This window comes from Perca fluviatilis, chromosome 14 (genome assembly GCF_010015445.1).
Source record: "Perca fluviatilis chromosome 14, GENO_Pfluv_1.0, whole genome shotgun sequence".
Lineage (NCBI taxonomy): Eukaryota > Metazoa > Chordata > Actinopteri > Perciformes > Percidae > Perca > Perca fluviatilis.
The window spans coordinates 2,761,454-2,781,132 of record NC_053125.1 but is presented as its reverse complement, the minus strand read 5'-3'; the positions used below and the strand labels follow the sequence as shown (position 1 = coordinate 2,781,132).

At 40.9% G+C, this 19,679-nt stretch overlaps 1 protein-coding gene across 3 annotated transcripts in view; it reads left to right on the top strand.

Annotated features, from left to right (window-relative positions):
- Window positions 1–19,679, top strand: part of pde5ab (phosphodiesterase 5A, cGMP-specific, b) — a 118,587-nt gene that overhangs the window by 16,399 nt on the left and 82,509 nt on the right. The window contains exon 1 of one of the 3 annotated variants that reach the window (XM_039822909.1): window positions 11,528–11,825. The exons of 1 other annotated variant lie outside the window; for it this stretch is intronic. In XM_039822909.1, coding sequence (XP_039678843.1) covers window positions 11,728–11,825 — 98 coding nt within the window. In that variant the 5' untranslated portion in view covers window positions 11,528–11,727. Of the gene's footprint in view, window positions 1–11,527; window positions 11,826–19,679 lie in introns of those variants that run through there. One more of the 3 variants, XM_039822908.1, reaches the window with a different exon arrangement.

The following is a 19,679-nucleotide window of genomic DNA, read 5'->3' as shown; positions in this document are numbered from 1 at the left end:
TCCAAGAAAAACTGCAAAGTGAGATAACATAAGGACTCTGGGGAATAAGCTCCCCGGAGCTAAATTAACATGTTAACATGAATACATGTATAATAGTGAATCTGTAGACCTATACCAACTATTTTGACCAATGTGGAGTTGTTAATGGCAGAGGACATTTTCTATGCTCAAATATGAAATGTGGGTGTAATGGGGGAGAGTCTGGAGGGACTGCTACACCGTTAAAGGTGAGTGTCACTGATGGAGGTTTCGGAGCCACTGTAGCAGCACTTGCTACCTAGTTTTAATCCCGTTAGTTGTACATGTGTGAGTATGAGCCACTATTGCACACTTACCTTAGCTAAGATGATCCTTAGCTGTGGATTTTACTCTGACTTTTCAGAAATCTTTAAAATAGTAAATACAGAAGATGTTCGTAGTGAATGAGTAATGTAATGAGTAATATAACTAATTGCTTCCACTGTTGAGTAGTTAGTGAAGTAATCACTTTTTGAAAGAGTAGTAAATATAGATCAATATTGCCCAATCTACCGAGTCGCTGGGAGCCTATCCCAACATGCACTGGACAAAGGGCAAATGAGGCAGTCAGGTATATCAGTCATATTCATCAAATTTGATCCAGCACAAGTCTAAGATGGCCTTAAACCAGTTTGTTATTGTAATTGTAATAGAAGCACAAGTGAACATGCACACCTCCATAAAGTCATTAATGTATTTCCACACATAAAGCAGTTGTAAAAAACTTTAAAATTACTTTCAAATGAGGGTGTCCATCTTTTTTTGTCATTATTATAGATTTCCATCTATTTTCACTCCACACTGTCAAACTTTCGAGCTGCCAAAGCAAAAGAGTCACAGTGGGTAAATGATTTATGTTTCTGTACAAACAGATCAGCCTCTTAGGAAATTGTATTTTTGTTAAGGACTGGTAGCACCAGCACTGACCCCTACATTCATCTTGTGTTTTTGTGAAATACCTAAGTATGTGTTGTTAGCTGGTACAGTAAGTCATTGTAGTCCAAGTCAGTATGTTGAACCACAGAATGAAGGCTTAAGGAGGGATTATGTCAGCTTGTGCAGACGCTGTCACTTTGCTTGTATGCTATTGAAGGCATTCCAGCGATTTCTCAGAGGACATACTTCTATTTGAGCTGGAAGGGAGCGGCTCGATGTCGCTCTCGCTCTCCTCTGGTGAGATTTATTCCTGTTGTCCCTGCTCTGTGCTGACACTGTGCAGACCCATGTCTGTGTTTCCTCAAACATTTGCTGGATGGAGGGAAGCCATTAAAAATAGCACTGCTAACAAACAGCCCTGTTTTCAGGATCTGAAATCTGAGTTGATGCTGGAAAAAAGGCTTTTATCTCCTCAACTGAATATCTTCGAGGCCTAATGCCTCTGGCAGGGCTGACCTGCACTGCATAGTGCTGCAGAATAGACCCACTTTTAGGTCTTGGCTGCAGCTTGAATCTAAAAAGTGCAAGAAAGACGTGTTGACTAATAGTGTTGGTTTTGTAAAGGTTTCGTTAGCAAGGGTGGTAGATTTATATCAACCCAGTCATAAGTTTAAGTCCGGGTCACACTGACCGCTACAAGAAATCATTCCTACCACAGGCAATACAACTTTTTAACACCTAATCACTTACATTATTATATTTCTTGTATATTCTGTATGTGTGCGAATGTCTGATATTTTGCTGTTGTAGCACTGACATTTCCCAATTTGAGATAAAAAAGTCTATCGTTTTATCTATCTATCTATCTATCTATCTATCTATCTATCTATCTATCTATCTATCTATCTATCTTAAACATAAGCAAGGTTTTCTCTGACATCCTATTCATAATGTCATATCCAGGCTCATGTGTGAGCAGAGCCTTGTTCAGGTATGGCTGATGGCCCGCACAGGTTTTTATTTCCTTCCTTCGTGTTACAGACTTGTTTACAGAGCGGCTTCAGACAGAAAAGCCTGAAGGCAAAGTCCACTGACACACAGCAAAGAATGAGAAGAAATATACCCACCCTTCATTTCTCTTCAGTGTGTGGATATTGATGTGTGTACTTGTGACTACTCCAGACTCATGTGTGTGTGCTTTCCTGTTTGCATTTAATACAGTACCCTAGTCCCTAGGCCCATTATTGTGTTACATAATGCATAAATGTGTGTAACATGTCCATGTGAATATGATACAGTATGTTGCGATTTAAATAACTTGATGAAGTGAGCTACTGTATACTGTATGCACATGTGTGTGTGTGTGTGTATATGTGCATGTATTATTCCGTGTGTCCTGATATGTGTATTTGGTACGTTTATACAGAATTTTGTAGATTCAAATAATATATTTATAATTCATGAATTTAATGTAAATAATGTCTCTCATTTGGAAGGGCAGGATTATTTAAATTAGATGGGACAACACAGCAACTGACAGTTTCATTCATGTTGGACTTTCTAGTTCTCTCAATTCCTGATAAGATTAGCACTGTCAAGGCCCTGTCAGGAATATTTTATTATTATTATTATTATTATTATTATTAACAATAATAATAATAATAATAATAATAATAATGCATTTTATTTATATTGTGCTTTTTTAACACCCAAAGACACTTTACAAGGTTTTTAAAAAGAAATACACATACTACGAAAATTCACAAATTAAACACACGAGCATTCTGTAACCCAAGTAGTAATTTTTTAGCCTAAACCTAACCACAAATAAGCAATAGCACAGTCATATGAGAAATCTGTTTTATATACTGTTTGTAACTGACCAATAAACCTCACGCCACAAAAACTGTTTCCCAGTTGTCTGCAGTCAGCCTCATTAACAAGGCCCCCACTGACATAGACTCTTAACCCCCCCATACCTAGACACTATGCTTTGTATTAACCTTCATCTTGGACTATATACCTGTCTTAACTAAAACATTAACTAAACATTACACCCTTTTTTTTCTTGATGTTAAACACTTATATTGTACATATTTGTTTCTGTATTTATTGATTATTTCCTTTTAATATGTTTAATATGGTTATGTGTTACTTGGCAATAAATAATTTTCGGATTCTGAACTGTGATGTTTGGAAGCCAATGACAAATGATATAGTCCCAATGATAGGGGCGTCATATCAGAAAACATTTACTGTATATTACTGTGTATGTCCTATATATGTTGTTCATCAATTACACATGTTCCAATCCAATCCAAATTTATGTATAAGCACATTTTAAAACAACAACAGTTGACCAAAGTGCTGTACAATCAGAAAAACAAAAACTTGAATGAACACAAAAACAACAAAAACACAACAAAATGATAATAATATAGAAAGGCAACTATGGTTCAAATATCTCCACTTCAGTTTTGCTTTCTTTAAAGCTTAAGAAATGTAATGCCATCCAAGCTTTAATGTCCTTGAGACATTTCAACAGTGGCTTAAAGGAGTTTGCATCTTTCCTTTTCAAAGGCAGGTAGATTTGAGTGTCATCAGCATACAGGTGGAATAATATGCCATGCTTTTTGAGGATGAACCCTAGGAGGACCATATGAATGGAAAAGAGGATTGGCCCAAGAATAGAAACCTGAGGAACTCCACAAGGGAGAGGCGCTGAGGAGGATGCAGAGTCACAGAAAAACATCTGTCAGACAAGTAAGATCTGAATAAGATTCCAGGGCAGTACCTTTAATGCTAACACAGTGCTCCAGGCGAGCGATCAGGATATTATGTTCTACTGTACAAGAAATCTAAAAGCACAATAATGTTGTATTTGGTCCTTTTATTTAAAAGGACCTGTTGGTCAAAGTTCAAAAAAGAAGTTGAACTGTGAGACAGCACCACGCAAACTCCCGTCTCCACTAGATTGGACTCACTCTTTCTTATACGCTCATACTATACTGCACGTGCTTCCTGAGCATTCAGAGAAAACCTTTCAATAATGTCGGCTGTTATCTGACCACAAGGGATGGACAAAGACAAGTGGACAGGACAGATGCTGCATTCTGCTTTTTGTGTAGCACAATGTTGTTGCAATTCCAGTTCTGTATTTTCACCACACTTACACAGTGCTGTGGAGATAGGTCTGCCAATGCGAGACTAGTGATTCCCTAACTGAGTTTTCAGCTATCCAGTGAAATCTCCAGTGAAATCTACTAAGTCAATATTATTTATACAGCCCAATGTCACAAATCACAATACAATCTGTACAGCAAACGGCACCATGTGTCATTAGACCGTTGCTTCAGATGAGGAAAAACTACCCCCAAAAACTTTAATGTGAAAAAATGGAAGAAAGTTTAGGAAGAGCAAAGGAGGGATCCTTCTACCTGGACGGACAGACAGGAAATTGATTTTGTGTGTACAGAACAGACCAACATAGGAAAATTTAAGTATTGACACTCAATGTTTGAGTTGAAAGATACAGTAATTTATTAATTTCCATCAGTGACAATACTCTCTTAGAGTTGTATCAGGACTGCATTTGTCTCATTAAGTTACTGTTAATCTCTATCCTTGAAGTACATATAGAGAGAAGATGCATGTATTTTCGCCGATTTCCATTTCCATCCGCTTTCTTTTTTGTTGGAATTTTTAACTACGGTGGATTTCTGAGGACTATGGTTAACTGCTCCTCAGATCTCTGCAGGGTAAATCCAGACACCTAGCTAGATTATCTGTCCAATCTGAGTTTTCTCTCGCACGACTATTTTGCAGCGGCTACGTCCGGCGCGTAGCTCCGCCCAAGACGATTGTGTTTGGTTTAAAGAAATGGCAATAAACCAGAGCACGTTTTTCTCCCATCCCGCAATGCTGTGTGGAGTAGCCAGACCCTCCTCTGCTCCGCAGCGTGTGGATGGTCTGGCAAAGTGAAACTAAGTTAGTGCTGATTTGAAGTGATCACTTCCTACTGCTCTTGTTTCACATTAAAAGCTTTGCATATGGCACATCACTTGGAGACTTTTTATTATTAAGCAACTGCACAAAAATGCATTGCATTTGTCACTTAATTTAGTGGTACCAGTGGGCAACACTGCTATTGTTCATGGGCAATATATATTATATATATTCTGGTATTTAATAAGCATATATCATGGCTTATATTTTGACATGAGAAGCAACCTTTGCTTGGGAAAGTTTGTTGACCACTGTACTCAATGGATTTACAACAGGTTTGCTACCGTACAGACATTCATGGTTCCCAGAAGATGAATCCTAATGACTCTGGTATTCCAGCACCACCTGCAGAAAACTACAGCAGTAGGCAGACATTCACAAGAGATGAATGGCAGTAGATTGTCTAAAAAGTGACACAATGGTTGGGGTGTCATTCCTCATCACTGTCAAACAGGAGTTTGGTCAGAAAGGCTGCTTATAGGTCATAGCAACACAGAGCAATACAGCATGAACAATGTAATGATGAAACACACTGTGAAGATACAATGCAACTTGAAGAAACCCCAGGTAGACAGTACACAGACCATAACAAGAGCAAATATGATGAGTCCAGCATTGGAAGAAGTATTCAGATCTTATATTTCAGTAAAAGTACTATCAGTGTAAAAATACTCTGTAAGTAAAAGTCCTGTATTGAAAATGTTACTTAAGTAACAGTATGTAAGTATCATCAGGAAAATGTACTTTAAGTATTCAAAGTAAAAGTACTCAATGCAGAAAAATCCTCACAAGCTGAAAAGGTGTTTAATGGTCTAATCATTTCAGCTGGACTTGTACACCATTATATTGTTGGCTAGTTTCATTTATAATTAAAACATAGGATTTTATAAACTACATGTGTTTTGTGTGCAGAAATCTTAATGTGTAAAGTAACTAGTAACTAAAGCTGTCAGATGAATGTAGTGGAGTAAAAAGTACAATATTTCTCTCTGAAATGTAGCGGAGTAGAAGTAGAAAGTGGCATGAAAAGAAAAGACTCAAGTAAAGTACAAAAACCTCAACATTTGTACATAAGTACAGTACTGGAGTAAATGTACTTAGTTACATCCCACCACTGAATGTGCCTGTTGGTGTCACCATTAGACTGGGCTAAAGGTGCATTGCTCTCTGTAATTCTTTCAATGCATCTAAAGGAAAGGAAGGAAAGGAAGCCCGGACTTAATTTGCTAACTTAATTTCTTCTTCAAAAACAAATCCTCAGATTTTATTTGAAACTATTACTGTAATAACATTGTTTGACCGCTGCTCTCCACATTACCACGTGTCTCCACACATGATTGTAACAAGATCCTTCCCTTCTTTGTTGTCGAGGTAATGGGTATTAGGTCCAGTATTCATCCTGGGACTTGCCCACCCATCTCTAGCCCGTCTCTGTCTCGCTACATACCTTCATCTCATCTCACAGTGACTACTGTAACGGTCTTTTCTCTTCACTCAGTATGTCTCTGCTCTGGATGGTCTTCAGTCAATCCAGAATGCAAAGCTAGTCACTCCGTCAAACAGACGGCCTCACATTAAGCCTGTGCTTAAGTCTCTTAACTGTTACAATCGTCTTGGGCGGTGCTGAGCGCCGGACAGAGCCACAGTGCCTCTGCTAAATAGCCTCAGGAAGGAACTTGTTTTGGTGGAACATGTGTACGTACAAAAGTAGTTTTAGTCGTGCAACAGAAAACTCAGATTGGACAGATTGTCTAGCTAGCTAGACTATCTCAGAGAGTTGGTGGTTTAATCCCTGGCCCTGCAGCCCCATGTCGAAGTGTCCTTGGGCAAGACGCTGAACCCCCAAGTTGCCCCCAATGCTGTGCATCAGAGTGTAAATGTGTGTGAATGTTTATCTGATGAGCAGGTGGCACCTTGTACGGCAGCCTCGGCCACAGTGTATGAATATGTGTGAATGGTGAATGGTTCCTGTACTATGTAAAAGCGCTTTGAGTTGTTAGGACTAGATGAGCGCTATACAAATACAGTCCATTTACATTTAACGCCAACACAAAGAAAGAGGAAGGGGACATCTGGCCGAAAAAAGTGACATCCCGCAAAATTTCCGGCGGCACCGGAGCAATCCTGGAAGTGGAATGTCGTGGATATAGACTAGTAGCGCCTAAACTATATAATCCTCCTCCGTTACGCTCTGCTGTTTCTCTGGATTCTTTTAAAAATTAGATAAAGACACACATTTTGACAGGCATTTGGTTAACGCCTTGTTTGTAATATTGATTATGTATTGTGTCTTTTTTTTTTTTTAGACAGATTTGCGCTTTGTTGGCATTCAGACTGGTGTAGGGCGTGGTGAGGGGGTTGGTTCCCCCCCTGGGACCACGGGCACATTTGTCATGGTAAGGTAAACACAGCCCCGCGGCGACAGGTGGCAATGTCCAAAAACTGGGGGACACTGGAGAGGACAGAAAAACATTACACTTCATCAATAAAAGCCTGCACACTTCCAGCTGTGTGATCCAAAGGTAAAAAAAAAAGGTCAAAAGAGATTAATAAATGAATGATTTGTGGAGAATTTGCTCTTGCATGAATTCCAATAAATCCAATTCATTCATTCCACTTCTACAAGCTGTTGAAAGAACTGATAGAGCTGATCGTTTCAGCTGATATTTAACTGAGAAAAATCTCTAAAAGTCTCTAAAACCACTTTACACATTTCTCACAGTTAATATTTGCTTTGTTTGTGTGAGTGTTAGAAAAAGGGGCTATCTGCATCTTTCTGAGGAATTCATTGCTGCAGATGTGACTAAAAGGTCTTTAGGGTTTTAGCCACTATAAATCAGCATTGTGTAAACGAAGGATATGAACAGAAATGAATGTGCGGCTTATTCCTTGGAGATAATAAATGTGCATGTTGTAAAAACCAAGGTAAATCAGTATACACAAACTCTCTGTCTCTTGGTGCTCAGCAGTGTGTTTATCATAACTTTATACTTTATGTTTATGCCCTTTATATTCATATTAAAATGTATTTTGATATTTAGGATATTTGCATAACTTTCTTTTTTATTTGCACATAGACATCTTTAATTTCCTGTAATACCACATCAGGGTTTAGGTAGTCTATATCGACAACGTTCCACTTCCAGGATTGCTCTGGTCCCGCCGGAAATTCCGCTGGGTGTCCCTCATTTACGGCCAGATGTCTGTCTCCTTCCTCTTTCTTTGTGTTGGCGTTCTAAACTCCGGTGGATTTCTGAGGACTATGGTTAACTGCTCCTCAGATCTCTGCAGGGTAAATCCAGACAGCTAGCTAGACTATCTGTCCAATCTGAGTTTTCTGTTGCACGACTAAAACTACTTTTGAACGTACACATTCCACCAAAACAAGTTCCTTCCCGAGACTATCTAGCAGAGGCACCATGGCTCCGTCCGGAGCTTAACTGTATGTACGACTGATTCAGTGAGACACAAGTGCCTATAACTGTATGTTACTACAGCTTTCACTGCTGTTGATGCACAGAGCAGCCATGTTGGATTTTGAGCTCGGAGTACTGGGTGGTTGTCCGACTGGCTACTTAGCAACTGTGTGGAGGAGGGGTCGGGATGAAGGGCGATCACGTAAGGCTTGTGTCATGTGGATGCGCCGACAGTTTTGTTGTCATTACTTTGAATTCCTCATAGGAGAGACAGAAACTATGCACTATAGCTTTAAGGTTTTCTTTCAGTTTAGCTCCCCCTTACCTGTGCAGGTGGTAGGGTCCAGTTAGGTGAGGCTGAAGGATTAAAAGTGCCTTCAGAAGAAGGGCAAGAGAGAAAGGACTTGGAAGCTTGCTGTGAGGTTGCCGTTTTGTTTGGTTGATGTTATTTTGCCTTAGTTTAATTTAGTTTTTGTATTTCTCTGGGTTCCGTTACCACTAAAAAATTTGTTTTGTTTGTACTAAATAGATGTAGCCTAACTATAATGTGGGCATGTTCTGGATATTTTGGCCTACTTCCCAGTAAGCACATTGTCTCGACGTGTGCTTATTGGCGATAATCAAATCAAATCAAAAGGATCGCTCTCTCTAGCGTACATACTTAAACTCGTTCTTCATGTACTGACGATTACTTCTACTGCCCATGCACATTATATGTTACCTTGTACTCCTATACACCATAACCCTGTACCACATACTAATGCCCCTGCCCAAATTAATGGAAACTCATACACAATGCCACAGACACACATTTATCTCTGTACCACTTTTCATCCTCTTTTCACAGATTTCCTATCTAAATAATGATGGTAAGTGCTCAATTACATTTCTCTCTTATGCTCACAGGGTTTACAGGTAAGTAACAGTAAGTAACACTAGCTGTAGAATCCCCCTTTTGCGTCTAATTACTCTCTTTTGAAACACAAACATGCAAGTAATGCATACACTTAGATTATATGAAAAACACCAGGAAAAATAGTGTCTTAAACTTACTCCAGTCTATACTATAGTATGAACTATCCTATTCCTAAACCCCAACGATTTATGTTTATGAGCTGACTTAATGTAATTAAGGTGTTTTAAATCACAAATTCTGTCACTGTTATTCTCTCATTGCTCAGACACAAACTTCAATAAAACACATTCAAACATACAAGACTTATGCAAACTCATTACCAAATTATCAGAAATGATCATTTAAACAATCAGACTTGACCATGATAACACAGGCTACAGCATTAGCATATCAGCTGTAGTTAGCGTGGGTATGTCGACTCTTACACGTTTTTGTCTGATTTCTACCACATTCTTGGAACCAATGCCTTGCGATAACATGAAAAGATAACATGAAAGTACACTGTATAATTAGTGTAAGCGCACTAACAATGATTAGCTTTATAATCATCGCGATAGTGCGGTAGCAGCCGAGAAGAATATCCATCAGGCAAGTGTTATTTAAATCTACTTCTGGTGTAGTTACAAACTTTCTAATGCCTCGTACAGAAACTATTTGTACTATTGTAGAAGTTTTGGGCATTATTAGTGGGGTAATTTACGAGATACAAACGTGGATCCATTAGCGCCTGCACTAAGCTAACCAGCTGATAACTCTAACTCGACCAATGTTATAACAAGGGAAAAAAGCTTATGGGGGGGTGTTTGGCTCGAGGTCAAGGTGCAAAGCAGCCTAGGGTGAAATTACTCCGAACCATCACTTTAAACTGTTCATCACAATTACTTCTACTGCCAGCGTCAGCTACTGCTGCGCAGTGTATTGTAAAGCCTAGAGCGCCCTCTGCTGACAATGCTGAGCTTTGCAGGAACAACCTCACCCATTCAAACACATTTACTCAGAATGTGACAGACACTGATAAAGATAAGTGATTAAGTAGTTTTATGTTTTAAGTCCTTAGCATCTACGCAAATGTGCTGTCTTGTAAGACACACCTTGCCACATATAGCATCTACAGGACGTATAGCAGACGTCTGGACGATGTATGAATATGAGTATAGCATCTACAGGACGTATAGCAGACGTCTGGACGATGTATGAATATGAGTATAGCATCTACAGGACGTATAGCAGACGTCTGGACGATGTATGAATATGAGTATAGCATCTACAGGACGTATAGCAGACGTCTGGACGATGTATAAATATGAGTATAGCATCTACAGGACGTATAGCAGACGTCTGGACGATGTTTAGGCCTTCTGTAAATATCAGCATGACTTTGATAATTTAAGTCGTGGTAAGAGCGGCTACACATCGCTGAAACGCCGCGGAGCGACGTCTCGGGGATGTAGTTCCAGTGAGCAAACGATCCATATACAACATCCTCCCAACGCATTTTGATTACATTGCCAATAAGCCTACGTCAAGGTTTACTGGAAAATAGGCCAAAATAGCCAGAACATGCCCACATTATAGTTAGACAAATACTATTTTGTGTAAACAAATTAGCATTTCGTGGCCACAAATGAGTGTATTCCGGCCACAATTTATTTGATGTTTTTCGGCTGTCATGTCTGGGGTTCTGTACGTTTGTGCCCTTTGTTAGAGTATGCTTCTTTGTTGTTTAGTTAATAAACGCCACAGTTTTTGCACGTATCCAGCTTCCTGTCCGGCTTCTTAAAAATCACTTTTTAAAAGTTCCCGGGCACCCCAGCACTTCGGCCTTGGAGGTGGGGGTTTGACAGTCCCTTTGAATGACAAACTTGAATCAGCCCATGTGAGTCCACTAAATGTGTGAAAGTGCAATGCTAAATCACTGGAGTGACCCTTTAAAGTCCGCAGTTTAAAATGATTTACACGTTTGTATTGGGCTATGATCATCATTGCCTTTTTCCTTCATAGCAAAGTCATTAAATAACATTACAATGAAGTACATTGAATTAAAAAAGCCATTGTTTACTCCCATACTGACCGCACCATATGCATCTTTGTTTTTCAATAGTAGGCCTATGTCTAATGTCGTTAATTGTTTCAATGCTATCACATTAGCAACGTAGGGTAGGCTATAGTGTTTATTCGTGGCGACCGTCCTTTTTGATAAAGGAGAGAGACAGGGGGTTGCCTATTGCTGCTCTCTCCCTCTCCCCCCCTCTCTCAATAGTCGCTTCACCAACAAGGAAGCGCACAGTCAATGCTTTATGATCCGCGCGCACCGACGGACCGGCCCCCATGCAGCTCTCTCTCTCTCTCTCTCTCTCTCTCTCTCTCTCTCTCTCTCTCTCTCTCTCTCTCTCTCTCTATTTCTCCGTATTCATCATTCGGTACCGGCTCTGCTGTGGTTAGATGTAGCCGGTAACCGGAGCTCACAGCGGGAGACTCTGTTGTCGCCGTTGCGCCATGGAGGACTGCTGTTCCCCGGAAAGCGAGAGGATGGAAGCGTGGCTGGACGACCACTTGGAGTTCACCCACTCCTACTTTACCAGGAAGGCGTCAAGGTATAAAGATGGGGGGGTCATTAAACCTGATTTACTTTCTTTCTGTTCAGCCGGTGAATGTGATTGTAGTTTCCAGTGGGAATCTGTACAACAAAACCCCTCACTTTGCTTTTGTGTGCAGCCCCACAGCCAATCAGAAACAGTTTCATTTCCTCTGTTAGTTCAAATTGTTTTGTTAGTAATCACTTTACCTCTGTATTACAGTAAAAACAGGAGAGCTATGTGACCCTGCCCTGATCATATCTAACAGGAAACCTCCTCTCACAAGGGATTGTGGGTCTTTCAGGTGCATTTTGTGTCCCTGCTCAGGTAGTGTACCTGCACAGCTGCTGGAATGCACTCTGCTGGATTCACTGAGCGTCTCTCTCTGCGGTGCCAGTTCCTCTCACAGCTCAGCTCCTTTTCATTTCACCATTCACTCCACAATCAGTAACAGCTCTGAGAGTTGCACAGGGCCCTTAAATGATTAACTTTTACTGCTGCCAATTATTCTGTTTAATTCTCAGCGTGTACTGTTGTATACTGGGTCCTTGGTGATAATTATACAAGCCGTCCACATAGGTGCCTTGAATTAAATTACTTTTTTTTCTGTGGCAGCCTCATTTTAGACCCCAGAGAGCGTGACTCGGAGCAAATTAGCCATCTAATTTGTTACGCAAACACAGATTCTAAATCAGCCTTTCTCAGGCTACTGCAGCTTTACTGTATAAGGCTTTTTTTTTTTTGCAGTAGGCATATCTGTGAATTTCATCAGCCTGGCACTTCATCTGAATCGGTCACATTGGAACATGTTTGTTGGTTTGTCTCTTTCTGACTGCATTACAAAAAACACAAAAAAGTGTATCGCTGCGAGAGGTTTGCACACATCAGCCTTTGTGGTTGAGAGGCATTTCTTCGAGAAGTATTGATTCAGCCACACCTCCCCTGGATACATTAGGGTCGGCTCTGTGGGGAGGCAGGCAGCTCGAAGGCTCTTACACACTGTAGTCAGATAACAGCCAACAGCCACAACCATTCTCTGTGGCTTTCCAAGTTTTATTTGCCTGGCTCTGGGCCATACATGGTTATTTTCTTCCCTTACACTCAGGTGAATAGTTCCTCTGGCTGCTGTGAAAGAAGAATGACTCACATGACCCTTAGCGTGTTTGAAAACTAGAGCCGAAGCAGAGAAGACCATGCTTGAACACGTGTGTGTGTGTGTGTTTGCATTGTTGAATTTGATTGGGCAAGCAATGAAAAACGAACTAGAGTTTTGTCCACATGAACTGCTGCTGTGCAGACTGTGGTTAGAGTTTTGCACGTTACTCCAGTTGTGCCGTCTGTCATTTAGCAATCGAAAAAAACTGTAATATATTATCTCATCCAGCCACCACTTGCTATTCATGTCAGTCTTCTCCTCCTAATCCTTTCCTCTGAAGAAACAGATTTGTCTTTGCCTTACTTGTTCTGCACATTTTATGCGTCTAATAGGGATTTTACTAAATCACAGAACAGTAAGCTGTAAGCAATATTGACAGCAAGAATACAGTGAATGTGGGCACTGATAACACATTTTTGTAGATGAATTATGAGTGAGCATGGATAACAGAAAGTGAATGCAGGCGTAGTGGATATCAAGTGATGAACTGTTTCATTTAGCCTGTGTACACTGAGGTGTATAATGTGGACATTTGCTGGAACAAATCTAATGTGAGTGTGTGAGCATGTGTGTGTGTGTGTGTGTGTGTGTGTGTGTGAGTGAGCGTGTGTGTGAGCGTGTGTGTATGTGTTTGTGTGTGTTTGCATTGTTGAAGTTGATTGGGCTAAGTGTTGGCTCATTAGAGAGATTCTCATGGCAACCGTATTGTCAATTTCGGCAACCAAAAGCTGATGCCTGGTGGCCAAGCCGGCTACCACTTTAAAAAGTTAGCGTTGAGCTCTGCTTAAGGTCATTTTGTTATTCCCTAACCATGGGTAGGCCTGTATCTTTGGCCAAAAGCTAAGCTTAAAGCTAGACTTCTACACCACTTTGAAAAAGTAAATAACACATTCTTTGTCTTACAATTGAAAAGATGAATTCATAAGCAATACAGGAACAGAGCCTTGATCAGCTCAGTACACTCAAGGGTTTTCTTGCTACAGCTTTACTTGGTCTGGTGTAGTCTCACATTGACCTATCTCCACAGTGCTGTGTCAGCGTGGGTATGGTCTGGCTACACTGCTTATCTATTACGGAATAGGGGAAAAACACTAATTTGCATTTCCTCAAACCAATCGCAACCATCCTGGGCGGTGCTAAGCCCCAGATGCAGTGACGGAGCCCTTGCAAAATAGATAGCGGAGATAACAGAAGGGGAGGGACAGATGTCAGGCTTTATTCCAACACTGTACATCTGCTGAACTGGTCTGGTGTGACCCGTAGCTTATGGTGGCTTATGTTAGCAAACTTAAGATAGCTATTGCTGTGTGACTGACATTAGTGTTTATCTGTGTTTTTTGCCCCCAACGGTCAGGCGGTGCCTTCCAGGCAGCGCTGCCTGGAAGGCACCGTTGGTAGGCACTGGTTATGGTTATTGTTATGGTTAGGGTTAAGGTTAAGGTTAGGGTTAGGTGCCTTGAAGGCAGCGGTTGCAGTGCTGCCTGGAAGGAGCAGTTGGGGGCAAAAAACACCATCGAGCGACATTAGTGTTTGTAGTAGCCTTTAACTGCCAGCTCTATCTCCACAGAGCTGTGGAGTAAGGTCTGGCTACACCCCAGATGCATTCTGGGATAGGAGAAAAAAACACTCTGAGTTGTTTGCATTTCTTTAAACCAATGACAATCGTCTTGGGCAGCGCTAAGCTCCGGACGCAGCAACGGTGGCTCTGCAGAATAGTCTCAGGAAGGAACTTGTTTCGGTGGAACACAAAAAATGCCACATACAATATTAAATGACGTTAACTGTTGACACAATAGAGTAACGTGAGCTATTTAAATTAGCTGGATACATGGTTAAAACTCATTGGCTCTTACCAGTGTATCACCGTGTGTACTTCGTCCACAGCAATCCCACCAATCAGTCCCAAAACGTCCCAGTTAGAGAGGAAATGCCGTAAACATATTCTTTGTAAATCTTTACAATCATTCACAGAAAGAACCAAGCAGGCCTGCCCTGTTGCACCATCCAAATATTCTTTTCAGTGCATAGCTTGCTAGTTTGTTATTTCCCGAAGTGCAAGGTGAGGGACAAATGTACTTCCGTTGATCCAGACTTGTTTATAGTGATGATAGTGTTTTCTGACTTTATTACTCTTCTTTTCTTCTGATATTGTTACACTGTGTGTTAGCATGTCACATAATACATTTCAGTGGTTTTAACACAAACAAGTAAACACTCTATTACACTCTTGAAATGACTGATTGGACCAAGTGGCTATTGTTAGAATGAATTGTTAAGAATTGCAACCCACTTGTTTGCAGTTGGAGTCATTCTCATTAAGATTCATTTTAAGTATGTGAAATATTTACAACTGGAATAGGGACCATTGACATCAAGCATGGAAACATTTTTTCAAAAAAAGATTTTTGAAAATGTCTGAAAATGGCAAGCAGGCAGAAAAAACAATTATTTCATAGTCCAGTCAGCCACAGCTGCTTTGCCTCCTGCTGTCTCTACAGTGGTTACCCATGTCTCTCCTTTGTATTTACTTTTTTTGTGCGCATTGCAGTGTAAATTAGCTACGCAAATGGTTTTGGATAGACGCATGTTTTGTTTTGGTACAGGAACACACAGGAATATGGGGGTTTGATTAGCGATACAACTGTCAACAATGTTGGGCAAGTTAGTTCCAAAATATACATAAATTATATGTACTAGTTACTGTCATTTAAGAGTAATTAGTTATATTACAATATAACTGTCTCCACTTTAATCAAAATAATAGCGGAAGTAGGCCCATGACTTGGCAGGTAGCTAGCTTGTGACTTTCACCATGGGATCAATAAAGTCTCATCTCTATCCATTTCAATTTAATTATAATTCATTATTAATCTGACTCTACAAAGTAACTAAAATTATAAAATTAATAGTGAAATAAAAAGTATAATACTTGACTCTGAACTGTAGTGGAGTAAAAGTATAAAGTAGAAGAAAATGGAGGTAAGTATGGTATAGCTACTTTCCACCGCTGATAAAATATAATCCTAATATTTACGTGTAGCAAACCTAAACGTTAATTCCCGACATGTTTATATCTGTCAGTTGCTCGGAGACACTGCTGTCCTCGCTGACGTACCATTGCCTGTTGGGACACAGATGTTGTCCGTACCGTTACCTGTTGGGACACAGATGTTGTCCGTACCGTTACCTGTTGGGACACAGATGTTGTCCGTAAGTTACCTGCTGGGAGAGAGATGTTGTCCGTACCGTTACCTGTAAGGACACAGATGTTGTCCGTACCGTTACCTGTTGGGACACAGATGTTGTCCGTAACGTTACCTGTAAGGACACAGATGTTGTCCGTACCGTTACCTGTTGGGACACAGATGTTGTCCGTACCGTTACCTGTTGGGACACAGATGTTGTCCGTACCGTTACCTCTCGGAACACAGATGTTGTCCGTACCGTTACCTGTTGGGACACAGATGTTGTCCGTATCGATACCTGTTGGGACACAGCTGTTGTCTGTACCGTTACCTGTTGGGACACATATATTGTCTGTAACGTTACCTGTTGGGACACAGATGTTGTCTGTAACGTTACCTCACGGAACACAGATGTTGTCCGTACCGTTACCTGTTGGGATACAGATGTTGTTCCTAAGTTACCTGTCGGAACATAGATGTTGTCTGTATTGATACCTGTTGGGACACAGCTGTTGACCTTGCTTCAATGTAAGTATGTCCCACAAATGTAGAATCAGTCTCAGCAGTCATCTCAACTATCGAATTCCAGCAACAGGAAATAACGGTACTCTTTTACTCAAAGATTTTTTTTCTCTGGTGCCAAAATGTTTCGCGGTGTTGGTGAATTCTTAAAAAATATAACACCACTTCATTTCGGGTTCAAATGCATTGTAACTTGCGTTACTGATATTGTAACAGGTATAATATTACCAACATTTTATTAGTAGTGCAGTATGTTACTGCGTTACAGGAAAAAGCAATACACTACTGTAATTGTGCTACTTTTGTAGTCCAAACACTACCTGTCAACAGTGTGTGGTCTTGTGTATTTACTCATACTTTCCATATGTGCTCTCTTCCGACTGTCAGGAATGAAGGTCTGTGTATGTTTGCTTAAAAAGTCATTATGTAAGGAGTGTCAAGTCTTAAATAATATGGTCTGTTCGTCTTTCAGGTGGTATTATCATTCCTGACACTTTAACCTACGGTTAGTCCTCTACCCCATTGGAAGCATAGGGCGTCCACCATGGATCTCCACCTCGCTCTCCTCTGCGCTAAGGTCTTCACTTCGTGCCAGGAGGTCCCCGTCTTGGACAGTTCATCAAGTGTGGACCACCTCCAGTTGGATTTAGGTCTCCCTAGCTTCCTCTTGCCTTGGGGATTATAGTCCAGAGCTTGTCTTGCTATGTTCCTCGGATCCTTCCTAAGTGTATGACCGATCAATCCCCACTTTCTGGATTTGATTTCAACGTGGATTTGATCCTGGTTCATGCGTCTCCACAGGTCTACATCTGATATCTTGTTAGGCAGCCAAATCCTCAGTATGTATCTGAGAAAGTTGTTTATGAACACTTGTAGTTTATTGATGATTGATTTGGTGGTTTTCCAGGTTTCACAGCCATATAGAAGGACAGATTTTACGTTTGTACTGGAAATTTTGATTTTGGTGTTTTTCCTAGAGAGCTGGGAAAAGAGCCATACTGGTTGGAGTGTTCTAAAGGCATGTCTTGCTTTGCTGATGCGCTGCTCGACGTCTTTATCCAATTTCAATTCAATTTTATTTATAGTATCAAATCATAACAGAGTTATCTCGAGACACTTTACAGATAGAGTAGGTCTAGACCACACTCTATAAATTCCAAAACCCCAACAATTACAGTAATTCCCTTAAGAGCAAGCATTAGCAGTGGCTATTGCGACAGTGGCAAGGAAAAACTCCCTTTTAGGAAGAAACCTCGGCAGACCCAGACTCTTGGTGGCGTGTCGTGAGGGGCCGGGTTGGGGTGTGATGAACAGTGGCAAATAATAGTCACATTAAAGATAATGGAACAGTGACTTCGAAGGTCATCGTGGAAGTTCATGTCATAGCAGGGCACATCGTGTCATACTGAGTAGTGCAGTCTCCTATACCGGATCCTGACTACTCTGTGCATATGAACATCACAGCAGGGCATTGCGGGATGTAACGTGGCGCTGCAGAGCATGGGTGGATGCGGCGGACGCAGCAGGACACGGCCGGGAATTGCAGAGAATCAGAAGAAGAAACATAAGGACTCCGGGGAGTAAACTCCCCAGAGCTAGGTTAGTAACAAGCATTTCTGGGACAGGATGCATACAAAAGGAAACAATTGGAAACAGAGATGAGAGAGCAGCGCAGTGTGTCATAGGAAGGAAGGAACTTCCCCGGCAGTCTAGAATTATAATAGCATAACTAAGAGAGGCAGGTTAAAGAGAGGTGCCTGGTCGGGCTAGAACTCTCCCTAACCGGATCGGGCTGTACTGGCCTGCCTCCCTCTACTCTCGCTATATTATTGATTATATAATAAATAAAACTGATGACTACGAAGAGAAGCAGATGGGCCGGGTTAGGCGGACGCTGCAACTCCTCACTCCCTAACTATAAGCTTTATCAAAGAGGAGGGTTTTCAGTTTACTCTTAAATGTGGTGACGGTGTCTGCCTCTCGAACCCAAATTGGGAGCTGGTTCCACAGGAGCGGAGCCTGATAGCTGAAGGCTCTGGCCCCCAGTCTACTTTTAGAGACTCTAAGAACCACAAGTAGCTCTGCATTCTGGGAGCGTAGTGCTCTACTAGGACAATAAGGTACTAAGATGTCTTCTAGGTATGATGGTGCTTGACCATTTAGAGCTTTGTAGGTCAGGAGGAGGATTTTAAATTCGATCCTAGATTTCACAGGAAGCCAGTGCAGAGAAGCCAATACAGGAGAAATATGATCTCTTCTCTTAGTTCTCGTCAGAACACGTGCTGCAGCATTCTGGATCAGCTGGAGAGTCTTAAGGGACTTATTTGAGCAACCTGATAGTAAGGAATTACAGTAGTCTAGCCTGGAAGTAACGAATGCATGGACTAGTTTTTCAGCATCGTTTTGAGACAGGATATTCCTAATTTTGGCAATGTTACGAAGATGGAAAAAGGCTGTTCTTGAGGTTTGTTTTAAGTGGGCATTGAAGGATATATCCTGATCGAAAATAACTCCTAAATTTCTGACAGTAGTGCTGGAGGCCAGGGCAATACCATCCAGAATAGCTATATCTTTAGATAATGAAGTTCGGAGGTGCGTTGGTCCATCACAATAACTTCAGTTTTGTCTGAGTTTAACATCAGGAAATTGTGGGTCATCCAGGATGTTATATCTTTAATACAAGTTTGAAGTTTAGCTAACTGACCACTTTCGTCTGGCTTAATTGACAGATATAATTGGGTATCGTCTGCGTAACAGTGATAGTTAATTGAGTGTTTCCTAATAATATTACCTAGAGGAAGCATATATAAGGAAAATAGAATTGGTCCAAGCACTGAGCCTTGAGGAACGCAAGGCTAACTTTAGCGTGCTTGGAGGGTTTATCGTTAATGTTAACAAATTGGGATCGCTCAGAGAAATAGGACTTAAACCAGCTTAGTGCGATTCCTTTAATGCCAACTAAGTTTTCCAGTCTCTGTAACAGGATGGTATGGTCAATAGTGTCAAATG